Source organism: Schistocerca cancellata, chromosome 1 (genome assembly GCF_023864275.1).
Source record: "Schistocerca cancellata isolate TAMUIC-IGC-003103 chromosome 1, iqSchCanc2.1, whole genome shotgun sequence".
Taxonomy (NCBI): Eukaryota; Metazoa; Arthropoda; class Insecta; order Orthoptera; family Acrididae; genus Schistocerca; species Schistocerca cancellata.
The window spans coordinates 986,190,017-986,213,222 of NC_064626.1; the positions used below are offsets into that span (position 1 = coordinate 986,190,017).

At 39.6% G+C, this 23,206-nt stretch overlaps 1 protein-coding gene across 1 annotated transcript; it reads left to right on the top strand.

Moving 5' to 3' along the window:
• The first annotated feature begins 18,672 nt into the window (after window positions 1–18,672).
• On the top strand, window positions 18,673–19,845 carry LOC126120165 (uncharacterized). Its single transcript, XM_049915075.1, has 2 exons — window positions 18,673–18,678; window positions 19,438–19,845. The coding sequence occupies exons 1-2, from the start codon at window positions 18,673–18,675 to the stop codon at window positions 19,843–19,845; spliced, it is 414 nt and encodes a 137-aa protein (XP_049771032.1).
• Window positions 19,846–23,206: the final 3,361 nt, after the last annotated feature.

Here is a 23,206-nt window from a genome sequence, read left to right on the forward strand (position 1 = left end):
GTGTCTTACTAAAATGTGTACATCATAATAAGAATGGTCATTAGCAAGTTGATGGGCACTTCGTCACGAAGCTGACATATAACGCTAAAAGTAAGTCAAAAATCATAAATCTTCAGTGAATAGTTTCTGTAAAATCGTTTGAGGAAGATAACAGGTTGCGCGCTTCGGTTCTGTCAGCGCAGTCGGCGCGTGGTATACGCTGGACCCGCGCGACTCGTTCGGCACGTGCGTGTCGCGCTGTAGTGTCGTGTCACGTCACACGTGCTATACGCGTCTCAATTTGCGCCTAACCTAACACGTCATCTTCGTGGTGTAGCAATTTTAATGGTCAGTAGTGTAGCTTTATATTTCACCTTCATAATGACGTGCCCATCATTTTGATAATGGTCATAGTTACTGTGTATTTGCCTTTGCATAAGACACTATGCGAAATTCGAAAAAGTTTACAATGAAAAGTAGAGGCAGCTTTGACTTTGCGTTTGGTGTATATTACATAATATGTTGCTGCCGCTGAAATTTAACTAACATACCGAAGTTTCCTTTAGACTTGGGTGGAGGTCCTTATCTGTCACCAACCTCGAGAAAACTAATTTGATGTAGCACTCATTTGCGATCGAGCGCACCAGTGATAAGGTCAGAATGAAATATTCACAACATTTCTCATATCTCATAAATGGTTTGAGATCCTGAAATGAGATTTTGACAAATAATAGCACGCAAAGAGAGTATTTCGACACGTGGATGTTAAGCGAAACTTCATTATCTACTGTATTATTCAGGGTGTATACGACCCGGGACAACCGGGAGATCCGGGAAAAACCCGGGAATTTTTTCATCCGTGAGAAAACCGGGAAAAACCCGGAAATTTTTTAGCATTCCGGGAATTTTTCGTTGTTTTAGTTTTCAGTTAAATTTTTGTAATCTTGACTGGTAAGAATCGATACTCGAACAAAGGATATTACTGTATCCCGCTACTACAGAATAATAGTACAACAATAAAACGTGAACGAGAAAAAAATATGAAAATAAAACATAAATTGCAAAAGAAATGTGCCATATACAACAACAAAACACAGTGCTCACACAAACATTTGCCAACAGCAAAATGTGTCAAAGGCCTTAAGAAGACTATGCAATGCTTCATAACAACAAAATGCCTCCGATGAGCGTGACGTCACAACTGATTAGATTCGTTATAGCAGTCACGAGCGGGCTCATGCGCTTGCGCAGTTGAGTGGCGTATGAGTAGTGCCTTCTCCCTCTTCTGGCTACAGAAATGTGGCTGTTGGCTTACAAGCAGTCGCAGCAACCAGCTAGATGCAACCGGGAAAAATTTTACTGCAAGTTCCCTTGACGGTCTAGGAATGGTAGAACGATGGGTTCGATGACGGTTTGGGTGTACCGTGCACTATTCAGTGTCCCCTCGACGATCACCAGTGGTGTACGGCCAGTGTAGGAGATCGCTCCCCACACCATGATGCCGGGTGTTGGCCCTGTGTGCCTTGGTCGTATGCAGTCCTGATTGTGGCGCTCACCTGCACGGCGCCAAACACGCATATGACCATCATTGGCACCAAGGCAGAAAAGACTCTCATCGCTGAAGACGACACGTCTCCATTCGTCCCTCCATTCACGCCTGTCGCGACACCACTGGAGGCGGACTGCACGATGTTGGGGCGTGAGCGGAAGACGGCCTAACGGTGTGCGGGACCGTAGCCCAGCTTCATGGAGACGGTTGCGAATGGTCCTCGCCGATACCCCAGGAGCAACAGTGTCCCTAATTTGCTGGGAAGTGGCGGTGCGGTCCCCTACGGCACTGCGTAGGATCCTACGGTCTTGGCGTGCATCCGTGCGTCGCTGCGGTCCGGTCCCAGGTCGACGGGCACGTGCACCTTCCGCCGACCACTGGCGACAACATCGATGTACTGTGGAGACCTCACGCCCCACGTGTTGAGCAATTCGGCGGTACGTCCACCCGGCCTCCCGCATGCCCACTATACGCCCTCGCTCAAAGACCGTCAACTGCACATACGGTTCACGTCCACGCTGTCACGGCATGCTACCAGTGTTAAAGACTGCGATGGAGCTCCGTGTGCCACGGCAAACTGGCTGACACTGACGGCGGCGGTGCACAAATGCTGCGCAGCTAGCGCCATTCGACGGCCAACACCGCGGTTCCTGGTGTGTCCGCTGTGCCGTGCGTGTGATCCTTGCTTGTACAGCCCTCTCGCAGTGTCCGGAGCAAGTATGGTGGGTCTGACACACCGGTGTCAATGTGTTCTTTTTTCCATTTCCAGGAGTGTATGTGAAAGCTTAGCTTCTGTTGCAGCTTATTAACCTTAGAGACCAATGTTATACGTGAAAGCTTTGTTTGTTCTTGTAGCAACACTATGTATATTAATTTAAAACCTTAACTTTTCCTGTTTGTGTATCCGCGCTACTTAACAGTGATGTTGCTATTAGCCGACTACATCACGTGTCCTACGCTCTGAATATCCGCTGTCATCGGCTGGCGGGATCACGTGACATGAGCTATAACTGGCTTACAAAAGCGCATCGCAATCTCGATTACATGGTTCGGCAAGTAACATGCGGTGTTTGGTGGAGTTCGAATTTATACCTTCGTAATACGAAAATATACAGCGTACATACTGCTGCACAAAAAAATATTTCCTAAAAGGGTTTTCTTCCCTGACTTCCCATCGAAAGCTGGTAAAACGAGAAAAGCTGAGGGTTTTGGAACAACATAAGTGAAGACATTATAAGTTTATTTTTGTATCGAAGATGTTTATTTCATAAGCTATTGACCTTACTGTTCCTCAGTTCCTCACTTAATAAACTTAACAAACCACTATTTCTGAATTCTCTTGGAACTGCATGTGCAGAAAATGTTAGTGAGGTAACATCGTGTAAACACCGCTGTGATTTGGTGAAAAACGGAAATTTTAACATGGCAACAGGAGAAATGTTGGTTTTGCTCAAAATTCGACACTGATGACGTGTCTCTCAGAGTTGCAACTGGTTAACGAACCAGGCGAAAATAAACCGCTGCCATTGCCGCATTTTCGGCGGAATTCCGTTTAGATACTAAAAAAACACAGGCGTCGTTTTCTTCCGAGTGTTGGCATATTTACAAAAAATGTGAGCACAGGCTTCAGTATAGAACGGCACTTCCCCTCCAGTGGATGGCATTTCTTCTACAGTGCCTGTCAGACCCCCCCCCCCCCCCACCCCCTCCCAAAATACCGCTCTCCTCGCGTGTACTCTGCCGAATGCGCATCTACCGGCCACGTTATCCCGTGCGGACTCTTAGTAGAATACATAGTAGGGATCACAAGCTGTATGCGCAGTAGAAAGCTGCACCACTGTCATCAGAGTGAACCCAACCAGTGGTCAGTAACCCACATTTACCATAACGCATTTTACTGTAATTGCTTTTACGAGAGAAAACAAGATTGTTTACAGCAGTGTAAATTTTTTATTATTGACTGGCGACAGAGTATAGAATTATGCTGTAATTATCAGTTTGTTGCCGGCCGAAGTGGCCGTGCGGTTAAAGGCGCTGCAGTCTGGAACCGCAAGACCACTACGGTCGCAGGTTCGAATCCTGCCTCGAGCATGGATATTTGTGATGTCCTTAGGTTAGTTAGGTTTAACTAGTTCTAAGTTCTAGGGGACTAATGACCTCAGAAGTTGAGTCCCATAGTGCTCAAAAAAAAAAAAAAATCAGTTCGTTGGAAGATTTTTAGAGTGAGTTTTTAAGTGAAAAATAATGGTTTGTTGCTACTTATTCAGATTATAAACTGTTGGACTGTTGAATATACCTTCAAAATGCAAGTTGATCCAGCTCCAAATCTGCCATCCCCCAGTGCTGATTTAGTAACAAGCCTAATAATGAAAGAAATATTCAGGCGCAGAAATGAAGTTACCGTAAAGAAGCAGCAGGTATTTTACAGGTAGATATATTACCAACTAATGAAGAAATTACCACCAGACAAAATGTTAATTGTGAAAACAAACACAACTGTGAATGCGACAATATGTGCTTATGCCAACAATTAGAAATTATGGAAACAGAAATAAAAGACCTTAGGCAGAAGAACGCAGATTTACAGGATCATCCCTCTCGATGTAGTGCTAGGTTACTGATATTAAAACATATTTAAAAAGTGCTTCAGGGCTCTTTGACTCTCAACGAGAAGTTGGTATGAAGGTATGGTGTACAAACTGCTCGTCTGAAGATATTGCAAAGGCTATCTCATAAAGCCTTATCTTTTGTCATGACTTTGCTGTAATGTGATTTGTACAGACATGCATTTTCGTCACAATGAAAGCTATCAACAAGGGAAAAAATGCAGAGGTTTTGAGCGAACTGACAATGAACAAAGACAAAACCTACAAAAGTGGAAAAAAAGTTTTAACATAACTTTACACAACAGAAAAATAAAACCCCTTAATACAGTTAGAGTTTAAAATGACATTATAGGGGTCTCTCTGTACAACAGGTCTGTGTAGTCTAAGCCTGTGTGAGCCTCTTTCCCCCAGGAAAAAACACGGCAGTGCCCTCTGAGATGGTGAAACAGACTGTCATTTGGAGGCTTTACACTAGCATTTCGCCGACCGTACAAAAACTGGTCTGACTATTATAAAGCTTAATAATAATACACTGAAACATGGAAAAACTCGATTACATTCAAACCTGCATATGAGTGAAACAAGTGCACTCTGCGTGCCTGTATGCATCAGTGCATAGGGGCGTGGCGAGAGGGTTCACAGTGATTTGCAGCTCACAGCCTGCCTGCGGGTGATCGCGTGTATTCTCGTACTTTAGCCGGATGATTCACGGAGAACGCCACCTACATTGAGAAGGCCTGTGTGCTGCCTGCGACCAGCATGTTGGTTATACCAAGAGTAGTAATAACAAAAGGAAGCAACTCGGGTTGCGCTGAGCATAGGAGTGTGTAAATGCTACACAGTGTAATTGGTCTATAATGTTTTTAACTATATTTCTGTGGTATACAGTGCTAATTTGTGTTAGTGAGAGGCAAAATGCCATACAGATGTTGTGTGACCCGCTGTAAAGGCAGTTACCCTACAGGCCCAATAGTGTGAGGTTTTTCACTTCCAAAGAAAGAAAAATTGCTCGAAAAATGGAAGCAGGCTATCCCCAGCCGGCCGGTGTGGCTGAGCTGTTCTAGTCGCTTCAGTCTGGAACCGCGCGACCGCTACAGTCGCAGGTTCGAATCCTGCCTTGGGCATGGATGTGTGTGATGTCCTTAGGTTAGTTAGGTTTAAGTAGTTCTAAGTTCTAGGGGAGTGATGACCTCAGATGTTAAGTCTCATAGTGCTCAGAGCCATTTGAACCAAGCTACCTCAGTGAAAATTTAATAATCAACAAAACAACAAAAGTAAGTCATTAAAATTCCTTTACGATTATAATGTAGTATGAAGTTAATGACACGAAGCATAATCTCAAATTCACACTACACCTAGCACTTACAGTGTTAATGTTTTGGAAGTATGATACTCATTTAGAGCATTGCGTATGTGAAGTTTATTACTATGTGAACTGAGCTGCTCATCACGAGGCATCATTTTCAGCAGTTTTAGAAGTTTAGGCCTGTTAGCTATTCAGCATGTTTACCATGTAGTTGGCTTCGTCAACTGTAATTTTAAAGCATTCAGGGAAATTACTATCATCAATAATTTTATTAACAAGATAGAGCATTGGCATTCTTATTTCCACAATTATACATTTTATAACATTATTGGTTAAAAACAGTCTTGGTTGCAATTTTAATTTATCTTTCAACGACGCGTTTCGCCTTATTTAGGCATCTAGGTGGACGCAAGAGGCACCAAGATCTGCATAAACGTTCCCATTCACAGGAGCGAGTAACAGTAAGATGGGGCTCAGGTAGTAAGCAGATCTTGGTGCCTCAATCTAGAAAAGATAACCTGAAGATGCCTAAATAAGGCGAAAAGCGTCGTTGAAAAATAAAAAACTAAAATTGCAATCAAGACTGTTTTTAACCAATAATGTTAAGCACTGGTTTGCTGTATGGCACATATGGATTGGAAGAATTTTTTAGAACATTGTCGTTGAGCTCACAAAAATCCTCTGTTCTAGGGCGGTTCAGCATGTTTGTAGATACGGTCTGTAGCAATAATTCTTCTCCAAGTAAAGCTTTTATTTGTTTTACCCTGTGACTGCAAAAGGAAGGCTCCCACGTGACATGTACCACCACTTTGCGATTCAAGGGAACTGTCAGTATTCACAAAATACTCGCTGAGAGTCTTACAGCTGACTTGGGATAGTGATTTCCTCCTTCCTCGTGTTTATTTCACTTTGTGCCACATTCCAGGTTGCTTTACAGTAGTTTTTCGAATTTAAAAAGTAATCTTCACAAGCTTTGATTCTTGCTGCTTTAATTTCAGATATGAAAGTTTTTCTTAAACTTTCTTCTTCTCACAACTGTCAGCAGTTATGTCCTTCAGCATGAGTAAAATATCCTGATATTACTGTGTTGCAGTGTGTGCCATTTTTTGTATGTTGTGGTTTGTTACTATTGCAAGTTTTGCATGTTTTAGAAACAAGATGGCTATTTGTGTCTAGTGTATGTTTCACGATAAAAAGTAAGGTGAAGAAGCATTCATTAAAATATTTCTCACTGGTTAGTATAAGTTTACAACATAACAGCTCATCCTCCTTCTTTCATAGTAAATAAACCTTTAAAACAGGTTACTTCCCTGATCTCTTGAAATATGCGAAAGTAAAACCATTGTTTAAAAAAGGTTCAAAAGATGATATGGGAAACTATCACCCCATCTCTATACTCCCTGTCATATCAAAAATATTTGAAAAATTTGCTGCTTAACGCATACAATGCTTCATCACACACAATGATTTCATATAAGCAATCTTGCTTCCAACAAGGCAAAAAAACAGTAGATGTGATAAATGAGTTTCTTGAAAAAATTACTTCATCACTAGATAGGAAAGCTAAGGTCACAGGAATATTCTGTGATCTTACAAAAACATTTCACTCTGTAAACCATGCCCTGACGCTTTTCAAACTCAACAGGTATGAAATAAAGGATATTGCTTTGAAATGGTTTGAATCATATCTCTTGGAGAGGAAAACAGGGGTAGTAATCACATCAAATGGAGCAGATTACTTCTCAGTGTGGAAAGGTGTTCCTCAAGGCTCAATCCTTGGACCCACTTTATATGTGTTCTATGTAAATTACTTGCCTCAGCCAGCCGCTGTGGCCGAGCGGTTCTAGGCGCTTCAGTCCGGAACCACGCTGCTACTATGGTCGCAGGTTCGAATCGTGCCTCTGGCATGGATGTGTGTGATGTCCTTAGGTTAGTTATGTTTAAGTAGTTCTAAGTCTAGGGGACTGATGAACCATTTTTGACTTGCCTCTCAATATAAATATTCATTTAACTTTGTTTGCAGATGATGCTACTGCCCTAATTGAAAGTGAAAATTCTGCCAATGTCGCACAGAGTGCCATGAATACATTAAGTAACCTGGAAACATGGATCAGTCTAAATGGCTTAAGGCTAAACATTTCAAAAATCCACATGATGTGTTTTAAAACCAAACAGTCAAAATCTGAAGAAATCTGTATCACTCACAACAGTCAAAAAATGGAAGAACTTGACTCAGTCAGGTTCCTGGGAATAAAGTTAGACAGAAATTTGAGTTGGAATTCTGATATAGAATATCTAGCAAATAAATTAAACAGCTCTGTGTTTGCAATAGAAATTTTAGCCTGTGCCACTGATATGGTTACCAGGAAAACAGCATATTATAGCTACTTTGAATTGGTTATTCAATATGGCATGATTTTTTGGGGGAAACTCTGGAAACATTGCTGGAATTTTAAAGTTGCAAAAAAGAATAATTTGCAACATGTGCTGTGCACAGCCAAGAGCATCATGTTGACAATTAATTAAAGACCTAAAAATATTAACTGTCCCCTCTTTATACATCTTTGAGTTGGACATAAAGAAAACTTTATGCTCACCTGTCATCGCTTAAAATGTCATAGTTAGACTCCTCTGCGTATAGCCATGAAAGTTCACAACACAATAAAAGGGTGTGACATAATGAATATGATTATTTTAAGAAGCGTGACATGATTTTCTAACTGAGCGATGCTACTACTCTGTGGAAGATTTCGTGAAGGCCATAGTGATACTTTGAGCTGGATCCCTAAAATGCAATACAAATTTATGATAGTTATAGTAAATGTAAATACTGTAAGTTTGACAAATTTTAAGTAAGTAAATTCTCCTCAAATTATTGTAAGTGAACAAAATTTTAAATAATGAAATTGTAACCTTGACATGTCTCCTGTACATCAGATGTATGTTCTGAAAGTGTGTACATTGTGAGATGAATGAAACACATTTCACATTGGACAACTCATTTACTTTAAAGTCATTTCTCATTCTTTCAGTGTTCCTGTCATTGAGAACTACGTGTATGTAGTTAACATCTTAGAATTATCAGTACGCAAGTCTCCAATTTTGAGCCATATACCATAATGGTCAGATGTTCCTAATTTGATGGTGTAACATTCTACTTACTTTCTATATACTTTGCTAATTGTAAAGGCATGGTCCCTTCCTAGTCAGTTTTTAAACACATCACATTTTTTCTCTTATTTATGGGTTAAAAACCCCTGTGAAAAAAATTATGTAATTCATATATTTGACAGTTATTACAATTGAACTGGAGAACTTTTCTGCAAATGTTTATTCATCATAACCTGGAATTTAATAAACAGATACAAAAAGACGTTTCTGAGTGTATGGTGCCATAGCAGAGGCTTCAAAAACAAAAACATAACTTGTTGCCAGTGAATAACCATAAGGTGCAAAAAAGCTTATTTCTGTACTTTTATTCCAGAGTTCATTCACACATAGAATGCTGCACAGAATTTCATCCAACCAGTATTGGAGTTCGTAGCTTTACAACTTAAGGACTGCACATTTATATGCAGCAAAATTAGCTCACTTATGCTGCAGGGAAGTACAGTGTTTACATTAGGTCTATTCTGTTCATTTGTTTTTAGTGTCTCTTTTCTACTACATTCTGATGCTCTTTGTTATGAGAGAAACCTGTCTATCTCTAGCTTGATCAGTCTTTTACATTTTCCAATCAGGTTCTAGATGTTGAGGCATTTTGTCTTACTTGCTAGAGCAGGTTAATTTATTATTTTCAATGTTAAGTTTTTTGGGTAAGTTCTTGTGAATGAACTACACTGAGATAGAATGTGGTAACCACAATGCTAAAGATATCTGAAAAAAAAGGAATAAGGATTTCAATCTGCGTTTTGAATAATGGGACTTGGGAAAGAACAGGCAGCCTAATATGAATGGCCAGACACTGAGGATATTACGATAACTGAACTAATATTTCATAAATATCTACTAGAAATATTTATGTAATGTAATGTAATATGCAGCATTTACAAATATGATATTTTCTAAAAAATGTTTTAAACTAGTCCTTCAATAACATTAGTTCTTTATTAAGATCATAGTAACCAGTTTTGCACAGTTATCTTGTGCATTATTTGTTATAGGTGTGTGAATAATATTTTCACCCTCTTGAAATTATAACAATATCGCAAGATAACAGAAGAAATACAGACGTTCCTCGCAAACTCACCAGACCAAGTCTGCATTCAACAGCAATTCCATCTGTTTTCCCCATTTGCGGTCACTATTTGAGCAAACCTGGAAACTACAGGGTTGGTCCTGAGGTAAAGAGACAGAAACTTGAAGAGCAAACTATTCAGGCAGCTGTTCAAGATAGTCTGAAGGTAAGAGAAATATATTTAAAAGCTCAGTCCATTACATCACTGTGTGAGATGCCAATTTGTCAATGTTAAAATTATCTGATTTCTGGAGTATCATTACAAAACCCACATCTGTATTGTTTGCTAACAGTCAATCTGTTCCTGCTCCTGTGATACAATATTCTGTTCTTGTTACTGAAACCCTTGATGTATTTGTTTTGAACAAGCAAATAAACAAGTTAGGTATAAATGTGGATAAGTTTTTAACAAGGGTTTCAAGCATTTTTTAATTAGGTAATTTGTTAGACTGTATGGAAAAAGCTGATATGGAAATAAATGTGCCATATAATATTGAGCAAACTTTGAGTTTTGTGTGTGACATTCTGTAGACACTTCAATTAGCTGAGTATGAAAAGATCTCTCTCTCTCTCTCTCTCTCTCTCTCTCTCTCTCTCTCTCTCTCACACACACACACACACACACACACATACACACACACACACACACACACGCGCGTTAAATATAACATCAAAATTTATTTTAATAGTACAATAAATTCCTTATGTTTGATCTTCAATTATCTGAGTATGAAAAGATCTCTCTCTCTGTCTCTCTCTCTCTCTCTCTCTCTCTCTCTCTCTCTCTCTCTCTCTCTCACACACACACACACACACACACACACACTCACACACACACACACACACACACACACACACACACACACACACACGTTAAATATAACATCAAAATTTATTTTAATAGTACAATAAATTCCTTATGTTTGATCTTGCCTTAGCAGTAGTAGAAGTTTTTCAATATTCTTGCTTCATGTCTGTTGTACTTCACATGGTTTTCATGTGCTTATTGATTTAATAGTGATTATGGCTTTTTGTAGGCCATTATCCATCCACAATTCGAAGAGTGTGTTCTGGTATTAACTTAGATCCTGAGAAAGAGCAATGTGAAAAATAATTTTTTGTCATGTTCAAGAGCTAAATGTAAATTTCTTAAACCACGTGACTATCATGTCAACCTTCTAATGGATGAAATACATCTAAAAGAATATTTGAGCCATAAAGGAGGAAGTGTTGTTGGTATGGTTAATGATGAATGTTCAACAGCAAATTCAGCATACATTTTCATGATGAACAGTATACTGAGTAATTTTAAAGATGTTGTTCATATTTTACCAGTCAAGAAATTAAAAGGTTTAATTTGCATCACTGGATTAAAAGAATTATATTGATTCCTGAAGATACAGGATTCAAAGTGTTGTCTGAAATTTCAAACAGTAATTTTGTTAACAGAATGGCAATGTCATCATTTTCAAATCCCCCTTCAGTCTCTTATACACATAACCATCCTAAAGATTCAACATAGCCTTTGTTTTTTGTAATTGACTCTGTACACATTATGAAATACATCTGGCATATCTAGTTGAAGCAAAAAATAATTCTAGTATGATTGACCCCACATTTCAGGACAATGATTCTTGCTTGCATTATGTCTGTTTTGACACCTGACTGAAACTGTGTGACCTTGAACATGAAAAACTGGCAAAATATAGTTATGGTCTGACTTTGAAAAATAAAATGCTAAACTAGCCCTGCAAATTTACAGTCATGCCACAGCTAATGCACTTCAAACCCTGATCCAAAACCCTCCTTACTTCCCTGTGTAGAAACAACACATTACATTAGTTTGCTTGTCAAATGGTGGAAAATAGCTAATGTGAAAACAACATTCAAAGGTAACAGGTTAAATGACGAATTCATGAGCCCTATGAAACAATGTACTATAGCTGAACAAAAGTATTTGTATCTTAATTGAATGTCAGAATAGGTAAGTAGATGGGAGAAACTAAACTTTTGATATACTGAGGGCTCATTATTAAAAGAAACATGTTCAGCATTAATGCGAACAACACAGGCTTTTATAAAACTGTCTGAATATTGCATTAATGAGTTGCAGTTTTCTTACTTTCTGCCTGAAGCTTCAGACTTATTTGCCTGAAGAGAGATATGGAAAGTGTAGGCAATTATGTGGAGGTCAGTATGACATCAGCATCAGGCAGGTGTGCAAAGGAGACAGTCTGTAATTAGGCTAGATTTAAGATCAGATATTTTCAGTGAGGTCGGCATATACTCCATACAGGACATTTTCTCTGAAGTACCAAATACTGGCACTGAGATTTCTGCCCCATATGATGAAATAGTAGTTAATCCATCAGAAATTACAGAAAACTCTAATGAAGATTTGCCTGTTCTGACATACATAGCAGGCTATTGTTGCTACTCTGTTTTGAAACATATAAAATAGGAGTTTTGTAAAGATGTTCTGGTGTTATATGACATTTCAGATGATCAAGAAAGTATTCCCTTATACAGAATGTGAGTAGAGGAAAACTACTCGTTCCTTGCTCTTGAGTTATCTGTGTGGTTGTCACCACTAACATGATAGTTACAAGATTCTGTTAGTAATTTGGGACCGAGTTTCTTAAAGTACTGAACCAAAGAAAACTGGTTTCAAACCTGGCTTGGAATTCAGTTTTAATGAATGAACTGTGTTGGGAAAGAGAATGTGACAGTCACAGTGCTCAAAATATTTGCAAAAAAGTAATATGGATTTCAACAAATGTTTTTCTTAACAATTTCACCAGAAAAAAAGAATCAAAGCATTTTGAAGGATGCTGTCCCTAGAAAGAAAAATATACTCGATAAAACCAAATGAAACCTGAATTAAGCTTTAATTCTACAGAGTGTGCAGAATTTATGTAGTGGAATATGGTTGCAATACACATTGTACATATAAGTTATAAAATATTGTTATTTAGTGCTACCTTGCTTTCCTCATAACTATAATGATTAATGAAGCTATTACTTAAAAAAAGACTTTCACATTTTGGTGAGCTGTTCAAATGCAAACAGTGTGAGTTCCATTACCTCAGGATATAATACAATTGTTTGGCTTTAATACGGCGATTTTTGAGAGCCCAATTTGATTTGAAAAGTTTGTACACTTCTCTAAGATTTCCTAAAACCAATCTGTTTTGAACATACATGGGCTTGCCATCATCATCTTTTCCCTTAGGAATGTAATCCTGTTTGTTAGACATTCACTGCTACTATTGTCACTCTAACAGAACTGTTTTGGCAGACAAGGACTGTCCAGACTTAGCATCAGGACTAGAATGTATGTTCTTTTCTTCAACTATTTTTTTCTTACCATTTAGTTGCTTACTCCAAAATCTTTCTATGTGAGTGCACCGCCAAATTTCGTCAGGGAAGTCAGTACTAAATTTTTTTCACTTTTACTGTAAATGTGAAACTTGTCTTTAAACTACTCAGTTATTCCTCATTATGTTTCATAACAGCCATGTGTATTCTGATGTTTGCCTTTTTTTCCCCTGAAAGGAGGTTTCACTTAATTTTAATGTAATTTCATCAGATTTATCTTTGTAGAATTCCTTTGAGCTGATACATTTCTTTATTACTGAGGATTTCCATATTGAAGTCAAAGTTCAACAAGTGCAATCCTTCTTCAGCATCCTCAAACTAAGGGTCATCAGTTGTGCCACAACTCGGTTATGCCTTTCCATAAGATTCTTTGGTGTCAGTTATCAGTAATTCAGTTCTTCTTTCATTGACAATTTCTCTCAATTTGAAGTCCAGATTTTCATTCTTTCTTCATTACCCAAGTTCAGATCAATAATCCAGTGTGAGTTTCTTTTTAAGGGACTGCAACAAGGTTTTGACCACTTTTTATTCATAGTATGTGATCCTAGGAAATCAAAGAAAGACAAATCAAAAGCATCAAAAATTCATTAGTATAAATGAAATTAGGACATTAATTATGTAGGAATACATTTTTGAAATACCAATAGACAAATATAGTAATGCATTCCAGTGAAGTTTGGTGCTCGAGTCCTCAGGTTGTAATGAATCTTATTGCATTCTGTGTAAAATGCTACTACTATTTCAGATAGGTTGCTACACATAAGCTTGACTTGTGTATAATGTGTTGTATTGCAGAATCCTGTTCCTCTTTCCCCCTCCAGTAACTTTTTTTCAAGAATTGATCTCTAGTGGAGTTTATTATAGCGTCAATAAAATTGAAAATTTTAGTTTAATTATTGTTTATGGTTGCTTATGTAAGCTGTAATTCATTAATCGTAAAACAAACAGCTTTAGACACTGATCTGACATTCACTGAATACACCTCATAATACAGGTGATGTGGGTCTAGTGGCACAAGTAAAATAAAAAATACTTAATGTGCAGCTTCCAGAAGGCATTTTTCTTTTAAATTACTGCAGTTTATATACAGCTGCTGCATAAATGGTACCACGAATAACTTTTTAATATCATTTTAATTTTAGTTTTATGAACCAAAGTTTTATCAACCAGTCTGCAAAAGTTATTATATAGATGGCAAAGCAAATTTATGTAAAATTAAATTATTTCTGGTATGTTTCCATTGGAGTACTATATTAGATTTAGCACACACATTATAGAAAGTCTATAAGAAACTTTTTTCAAAACAACAAATTCTAAGTTTGCAATTTTAAGAATTAAAAAAAATTAGTTTTGGAAAATTCAACGTTTTTTTGAATATAGTAAAGTATTACACATTTTTAAACTCAGAAGAAACTGAATAAAGTAGTACAAATGTCAGTTCTGTAATTAAAATAGTTTTAGGGATGTATCCTTTTCAAGATTTCAGAGCATGACAAAAATGTCACAATTATTGATTGCTTTAAAAATTAAGAACTCTAAAATGAAAAGACCAAAAAAATTTTAATTTAAGGTTTTTAATTATTATGACAGGTAGAGTAAAATGACAAATAATTTCAAAATTCTAAATCATCAATGTTATAATTTTTTAATTTCATGTGGAATGACCCTGATGTTTTCATTATTAAACACGCTAATTTGTGTGTAGTTGAAAACATGTCAATGGGCCTAAGGAAGCCATCAGTCCCTGTATAAGTATCGGATTTTCAGTATCGAAACAGGTAAGTTTGAGTGCATAAGTGTATGAAATAATTGATACGACTAATTTTGTTAAAACAGCCATGTATGCCACTATAAATATAACATTTAGCCAGAAAAAAGCGTTTCTAGAAGTGTCTGCCAGTAGAAACTGTTCTTGGATCGAAAAGAAGTGTGTGATCTACTCTTGGTAGGCGGGCTGCTCAGCGCACAGGCCATCTCTCTAGGTGGCTTTGGCTATGCACGCAGACACGTTGTTTCAGCTATCAACACGCTATTTCAGCGCATTGCTGTGAGATGACCCAACAAAAAGTTAAGTACTCGAACATTGTTTTGTTGGCTGAGAAACGTCTTAGTTCAAAATGGTTCAAATGGCTCTGAGCCAGAGGTGTACAAATTCCCCTTGCAGCCTGCTTGCTTCTAGCTCCTCTGCAACCATTCATGCAGGTCAGCCTGCTGCGACATAAACACAAGAGTGCGCGTGTACTGATGCATAGTGGGTAATGCGGCCGACTTGGGCTCCCACAAGCCCGGGCTACCTGGGTTCCCGCAGGCCTGCCAAGCTTCACGGGACCTGCTCAGCTTCCTGCGCCTGACAACAGGTTGCACTGTCAAGCTATCGTGACTGGAGTAGCCAGGTAGTTAGCCCGCAATTCATTTGTCGCAACGGTCGGGGTATCACAATGAATAGGTCGAACGTTAGTGAGAATGAAAAAAAAATTGACAATTGGCGAATATATTCTGGTAACGAAACAGAGCACAAGTGCCGCATGGGAAACGTTTTCGTGTGTTTATGAGGCCGCTTCAAATAAATCGGTAGGTGTGTCTCAATGCAAACTATGTAAAAAGCTCTTAAGTACTTATTCTGGAACCTCGAGTATGTTACGACATGTGTGCAAATTTGACAAGCAGTTCCCTCACTCCGTAAATATCTTGAAAGAGGACAAAGATTTAGTGGCCGAAAAGTGCGTCGAAATGTGTGCTAAGGACCTGAGACCATTTAGCAGTATAGAGGGAGAAGGATTTCTTAATTTAAGGCAGACACTGATCGACATTGGTAAAAAAATATGGCTCAGTTGATATTAAAAAAAATTATGCCTTCCCGAGTGACAGTAGCTAGGAAAGTTCAAACCTTAGCTGATAAAGTGCGCAGCAAAATGCCCCCAGATACAGTGTATGCGATTCCTTCTGGTATATGTGCCAGTAAAATTGATCTATGGACAGACAATTACAAAGGGGTGCATTACATGTCCGTGACAATGCATTAAATAAATTCAGACAGGCGTTTGAATAAATATGTACTGATGTGCTCTGCATTTTCTGACTGCCCAAAAACTGGCTCGAATATTCGAAACGAGTTGCAAGATCGCTTAGAAACTATGGGTGTTTCTCGTGAAGACATTGCCAAATTTACGTTTGTCACAGACCAGGGCAGTAACATTGTCAAAGCTCTCGAAATATATCAGCGTCTTCCATGCAGTAACATTGTCAAAGCTCTCGAAATATATCAGCGTCTTCCATGCATGGCTCATAGTATAATCACAGTCTTGAAACATGTTCTGAGCGAACAGTTTCTGAAAGAAAATGTTCCAAATACACTCCTGGAAATGGTAAAAAGAACACATTGACACCGGTGTGTCAGACCCACCATACTTGCTCCGATCACTGCGAGAGGGCTGTACAAGCAATGATCACACGCACGGCACAGCGGACACACCAGGAACCGCGGTGTTGGCCGTCGAATGGCGCTAGCTGCGCAGCATTTGTGCACCGCCGCCGTCAGTGTCAGCCAGTTTGCCGTGGCACACGGAGCTCCATCGCAGTCTTTAACACTGGTAGCATGCCGCGACAACGTGGACGTGAACCGTATGTGCAGTTGACGGACTTTGAGCGAGGGCGTATAGTGGGCATGCGGGAGGCCGGGTGGACGTACCGCCGAATTGCTCAACACGTGGGGCGTGAGGTCTCCACAGTACATCGATGTTGTCGCCAGTGGTCGGCGGAAGGTGCACGTGCCCGTCGACCTGGGACCGGACCGCAGCGACGCACGGATGCACGCCAAGACCGTAGGATCCTACGCAGTGCCGTAGGGGACCGCACCGCCACTTCCCAGCAAATTAGGGACACTGTTGCTCCTGGGGTATCGGCGAGGACCATTCGCAACCGTTTCCATGCAGCTGGGCTACGGTCCCGCACACCGTTAGGCCGTCTTCCGCTCACGCCCCAACATCATGCAGCCAGCCTCCAGTGGTGTCGTGACAGGCGTGAATGGAGGGACGAATGGAGACGTGTCGTCTTCAGCGATGAGAGTCGCTTCTGCCTTGGTGCCAATGATGGTCGTATGCGTGTTTGGCGCCGTGCAGGTGAGCGCCACAATCAGGACTGCATACGACCGAGGCACACAGGGCCAACACCCGGCATCATGGTGTGGGGAGCGATCTCCTACACTGGCCGTACACCACTGGTGATCGTCGAGGGGACACTGAATAGTGCACGGTACATCCAAACCGTCATCGAACCCATCGTTCTACCATTCCTAGACCGGCAAGGGAACTTGCTGTTCCAACAGGACAATGCACGTCCGCATGTATCCCGTGCCACCCAACGTGCTCTAGAAGGTGTAAGTCAACTACCCTGGCCAGCAAGATCTCCGGATCTGTCCCCCATTGAGCATGTTTGGGACTGGATGAAGCGTCGTCTCACGCGGTCTGCACGTCCAGCACGAACGCTGGTCCAACTGAGGCGCCAGGTGGAAATGGCATGGCAAGCCGTTCCACAGGACTACATCCAGCATCTCTACGATCGTCTCGATGGGAGAATAGCAGCCTGCATTGCTGCGAAAGGTGGATATATACTGTACTAGTGCCGACATTGTGCATGCTCTGTTGCCTGTGTCTATGTGCCTGTGGTTCTGTCAGTGTGATCATGTGATGTATCTGACCCCAGGAATGTGTCAATAAAGTTTCCCCTTCCTGGGACAATGAATTCACGGTGTTCTTATTTCAATTTCCAGGAGTGTATATTAGCCATTCTTAATACAGTGCAGGCTACGGTTTCCTACTACAAGAGAAGAGGTCTCTGTGTGAGACTGAACTTATCTTTAAAGCAGTGGGTTTCAACTCGTTGGAATAGTTATTTTGATGTGCTTGTATCAGTTCATTCTCAGATTGATTCAGTGAAGGTTGTCTTACATAACGAAGGTGCCTCTGATAAGATGCTGGGTTATGACCACCATATAACTGGCCAGTTTATAGCATTTCTTAAACCGTTTAAAGAAGCCATAGTTGATCTAGAAGGTGACAAGGAGCCAAGCCTACATTTAGTTCTACCATGGCTTTTGCCTTAAAAGCTCACTCTACTGTACGGGATAACGATGAAGAGGTTTGTAATTTTGTTCCATCTGAATATTATGGAACTACTTGTGAAATAGATATCTTGATAAAATGTATTTTCAGGACATGAAACCTTTGAAACAAGCCGCTGGTGCCTTCCTAGAACAGAAAATGTGCGTTAGTATGTTGCATAAAATTGTAACGTCTATGGTGCCGAACTACCGCACATTAAGAAAGTTAACCGAGGATGAAAAAATTGATGTTTACCAAGCAGCACGACAGATGTTTGCTGATGGTAAGCTAATAAGATAATGCATGTATTCTTCATCTACATATACATGGGTACTCTGCAAGTCACACGCAAGTGCTGGTGCCTTCCTAGAACAGAAAATGTGGGTTAGTATGTTGCATAAAATTGTAACGTCTATGGTGCCGAACTACCGCACATTAAGAAAGTTAACCGAGGATGAAAAAATTGATGTTTACCAAGCAGCACGACAGATGTTTGCTGAAGATAAGCTAATAAGATAATGCATGTATTCTTCATCTACATATACATGGGTACTCTGCAAGTCACACGCAAGTGCTTGGTTGAAGGTTCATCGAACCACTTTCAACTTATTTGTCTCCTATTATCGAATTTCGCGAGGGATAAAACACCGACATCTCTCTTTCTGAGTGCTGCTTTTTGTATTTTATTCTTATGATCATTTCTTCCAATGTAGATGGGTCTCAAAAATATATCTTCGAATTCGGAGGTGTAAGTTGGTGATCGAAATGTCATATATAGATCGAAAAACGCCATTGTTGTAATGTTTCCCACCTCAACTCCTGTATAATTTCCGCGACACTCTTTCCCCTGTTTCACGATAATACCAAACGAGCTGCCCTTCTTTAGACACTTTCGACCTCCTCCATCAATCGTACCAGAAAAGGCTCTCCAACTGTGTAGCAATGCTCCAAAAGAGTGTTTTGTCATTAAAACGCCTACAACATTTTTTGTGTGTCCATTCCTATTTAAGTAGGTCGTAATTGTAATCAGAGGTATTAAGTAGAATCTACAGCCTTTAGATTTGACTGGTTGATCTTGTAAACGAAGTTTAACGGACTTAGTTTAGAACACACATAGATAACCTCTCTCTTTTCATTTCTTATTGCCAACTGCTAATTTTCACAACAGAAATATATATATATTATTTAAATCGTCCTGCAGTTAGTTTTGATTTTCTGGTGACTTTACTGGACGATAAACGATAGTATCATCTAAAAACTATTATAATTTCAACTATGTGTAGTACGATCTTCACATTATTCTGCAAATATTAATTGGAACCTGTATAGTTTCAGTACAAGTGCCCAATCACAGCACCCAAGAAACAGGTCCAGGACCGTACAAAATGGCGAAATTTGAGGACTGGGTTGAAGAGTCTCCTCTCCTACATGATGAAGTCAGAAGATACTTGCAAGAACACTGTGTGAACGAGGAAGATATTTTACAGTGGTGGAAAAATAACGCCCAACGACTTCTTCGACTTGCGTGTGTGGCAAGAAAAATATTAAATATACCAGCCACTAGTGCCTCTTGTGAGAGAATTTTTAGTTGCGCTGGAAACCTAATTCGAGAAAAACGATCTCGTCTTAATGCAGACAGACTTAACGATCTCCTCATAATTAATTCAAACATTAATCAACAGACACATTAAGTGTGGTGTCACCGCCAGACACCACACTTGCTAGGTGGTAACCTTTAAATCGGCCGCGGTCCGCTAGTATACGTCGGACCCTCGTGTCGCCACTGTCAGTGATTGCAGACCGAGCGCCGCCACACGGCAGGTCTAGAGAGACGTCCCAGCAGTCGCCCCAGTTGTACAGCCGACTTTTCTAGCGATGCTACACTGACAAATACGCTCTCATTTGCCGAGACGATAGTTAGCATAGCCTTCAGTTACGTCATTTGCTACGACCTAGCAAGGCGCCATTAACAGTTAATATTGAGATTGCACTTATGTATCATCAAGAGCAATGTACACCAATTATGGATTAAAGTTAAGTACTCCAGCAACTACGTTCTTTTCTTACTAGACTCAACTACTTTACTGTTCCAGACCTCACGCCAGTCTGCGTGAGCTTAACGCGTGCATTTTGGCATCCTCGCATAGTGACTTGGCTGTCTTGCCAAGTCACAACATTAAGAATACAGTAGAACATTAAACAGGAAACTATGAGTTTGAGTGCAAATTTACTAATTAAGAATGCAGTTTTCTTTCTTGTGCTTTCTGGGCGTCAGTTTCTGAGATAGTAACTTTGTAATGCATACAGTTCATTTTTATTGTAGACTAAACCTTTTGATTTTAATCCTCCAAAGTGACATTTATTATCGTTTGTAAACCTTTTTCTGTTACATGTGTTTGCAAAGTAGCCAAATATTTTTAGGAGTATCTGGTTTGGCCTAAACAATACTTTCAGGGAACTGAAGGAAAATTTGTAAATATTTTATATTGAAAAGTGTTCTGCAAAATAAAATAATCATGTGTCGATTAAGGCAATACACATTATGAGTTTAAATTACGTTTTTTTTGTTGAGTTCCACACACATTGCGAAATGTAGTTTTATTCCTGTATTTCTATATTAAGGGGAATCCCACAAGCAGGGTCAAGATGCTGAAGACCTAGACACTAAAAATGCTTTTAAAATGAAGAGCGTCTTTTTCCACGAATGTATTGAAGTAGGAATATAATGCAGACTCTGAGCCACTCTCCTCAGCGTCTATGTATGCGTCATGAGGGTTCGTTTATGTCTGTGTTATGAGGGTCTACAGTCGTCGTTTAGGTTTGCATCATGCAAGTAAACACTCGTCGTTTAAGTCTGCATCATGAAGGTCCGAACTACGGCCCCTCATGACGCAGACCTAGACTACAAGTGTGGACTCTCATGACGCAACGTAGACGCCGCGAAAAATGGCTCAGAGTCGCCATTGTATTCCCAGTACTATAGTTTTTAGACTAACTGGATAAGAAACAAGTGCTTCGATTTTGTTAAAATGCATTTTGGCAATTTAGAATGATTTTGCCAACTTCGAATGAACTCACAGAACCAGTAAAATACATCTTGGAAAAGTAGTTAAATATTTGTATAACTGGTGTCATACTTGGCTGAAGCATACTAAAGTTAAAGAATCTAAACTTCCAAAATCTTAATTTGGTTCTCATTGCAGTACAGTGGTTATCAGGGGCGTAGATAATTTATTCTTCTGGGGGGGAGACCAATCTTCTTTTTTGGGGGGGGGGGTTGAGGTTCACTTCTTTAGTACAAATATCCATCCGTTTTAGTGTTGAAAACTGCAACACAGACTGCATTGCGTTCCACTAAAACAAAAAACACTATGTTCATGGGCTCGGGGTGGGGGTGGGGGTGGGGAACCCCTGCCCCCCCCCCCTCTTCTTTATCGACGCCCCTGGTGGTTATCTGTAGATTTTAGTGTACAAAGGAGCTCCATTTTCAGTGATTGTTCTGCTTGCTACACAAACCCGTTTGAGATGTGATCTGATGGGACTTCGAATTGAAAATATCCAGGATTGAGGGATTGTGAAGTCTCGAAGAAATCCTTTTATATTTGACAACTAGCTGAAAACCTAGGGTTGCCTGGGCATTTTCTTATTCCATGCTCTCGTAGTCCATCTTCCCTCCCCTATTTTCTCTCTATCCATTTATTCCTCTCCCACTATCTCTCTACCCCCTCCCACTCCTCCCCATCCCTTGTCCCATCTCCCCCCACCCTCTATCGTTCTCCTCGTCCTCTCTCTGTTGGACTCCGGCACCTCAGTTCATCTTCTCTTCACCTATCTATTAAAACTCACATATATCTGTCAACTTTTGTGGTGATCAGTGAAGCAGTGTCAAAGTTTCTTGCTAGGTAGCATTTATTGTAATACGTTTTGATACGCAGCATTGATACTTTTGTTTTCTGGTGCGTAAACAAATGATGCTGAAGATGTCCCAACAGGGGAATATGCGACATACAATTGGCCATGTGAAAAACATGATTTTTAAGATTGATGCCACAAACATATAACGACTGCCCTTGCAATTTCTCTATCGACATGGCAAATGCAAGCTGCACTGGAAATTAAAACCGTTTAAAGTCGAATGACATATCGGTCGGAATCATAGTGATACGTGAAATCAAACTTTCTTCACCTTTTTACTTTCCTTTTAAAATTGTGGCTTCGATTACGTTGTTCTTTAATTTCTTCACCGTGCAAGGCGGGTGCCATTACAAAGACGTGGCTGGTTTACCTTTCACAACATAATGATTGCCGATCTGACTAAATTGCAGATTGGGAGGCGGTATTCCTGGCAAATACAGCGAATTTAAAAATTCCATAGGATAGTTGACTACATCATCTTGGTTAGTAACGGAATAAACCGACTTGTATGTCGTTAATTGGCCAGGTATCATATTTTGAATCTGAAAATTCATGTAGCTAACATCAAGGTTTTTTGCAGCCAATATAACACGTTCGCTCAACCACAAATGGTTTGCAACTGTTAAACGACATTTGCCGTGCGCGAATTGTCAAACACAATGACTGTGAATGTGCCAGACATCTCTCATATTTCAAAAAGATCATAGACATTTCGTTTTAAAAAATGTATGTATATATACATATAGATACACACACATATACATACATATACATACATACATACATACATATATATATATATATATATATATATATATATATATATATATATATATATATATATATATATGAATATTTCCATGTGTATCTTTGTATATATATATATATATATTAAGATGTACATGGAAATATTCAAAAACTTTCTCCATGGAAACATGCGTACATGAGCCAACTTTCATGGTAACCCGCAATTGATGTCAAAATCTTTTGTGTGGTACTCTGTTCCATGGACTGTCCGAAATATTATGTAGACAGTGATGTTCCTCTTGATGGTCAAGTGTGCAAAATTTCTTCAAGATCGGAATAAAACTGTAGGTTGGTGTAGAAGTGTGTAAGTAAAGTACCCTCCACCATACA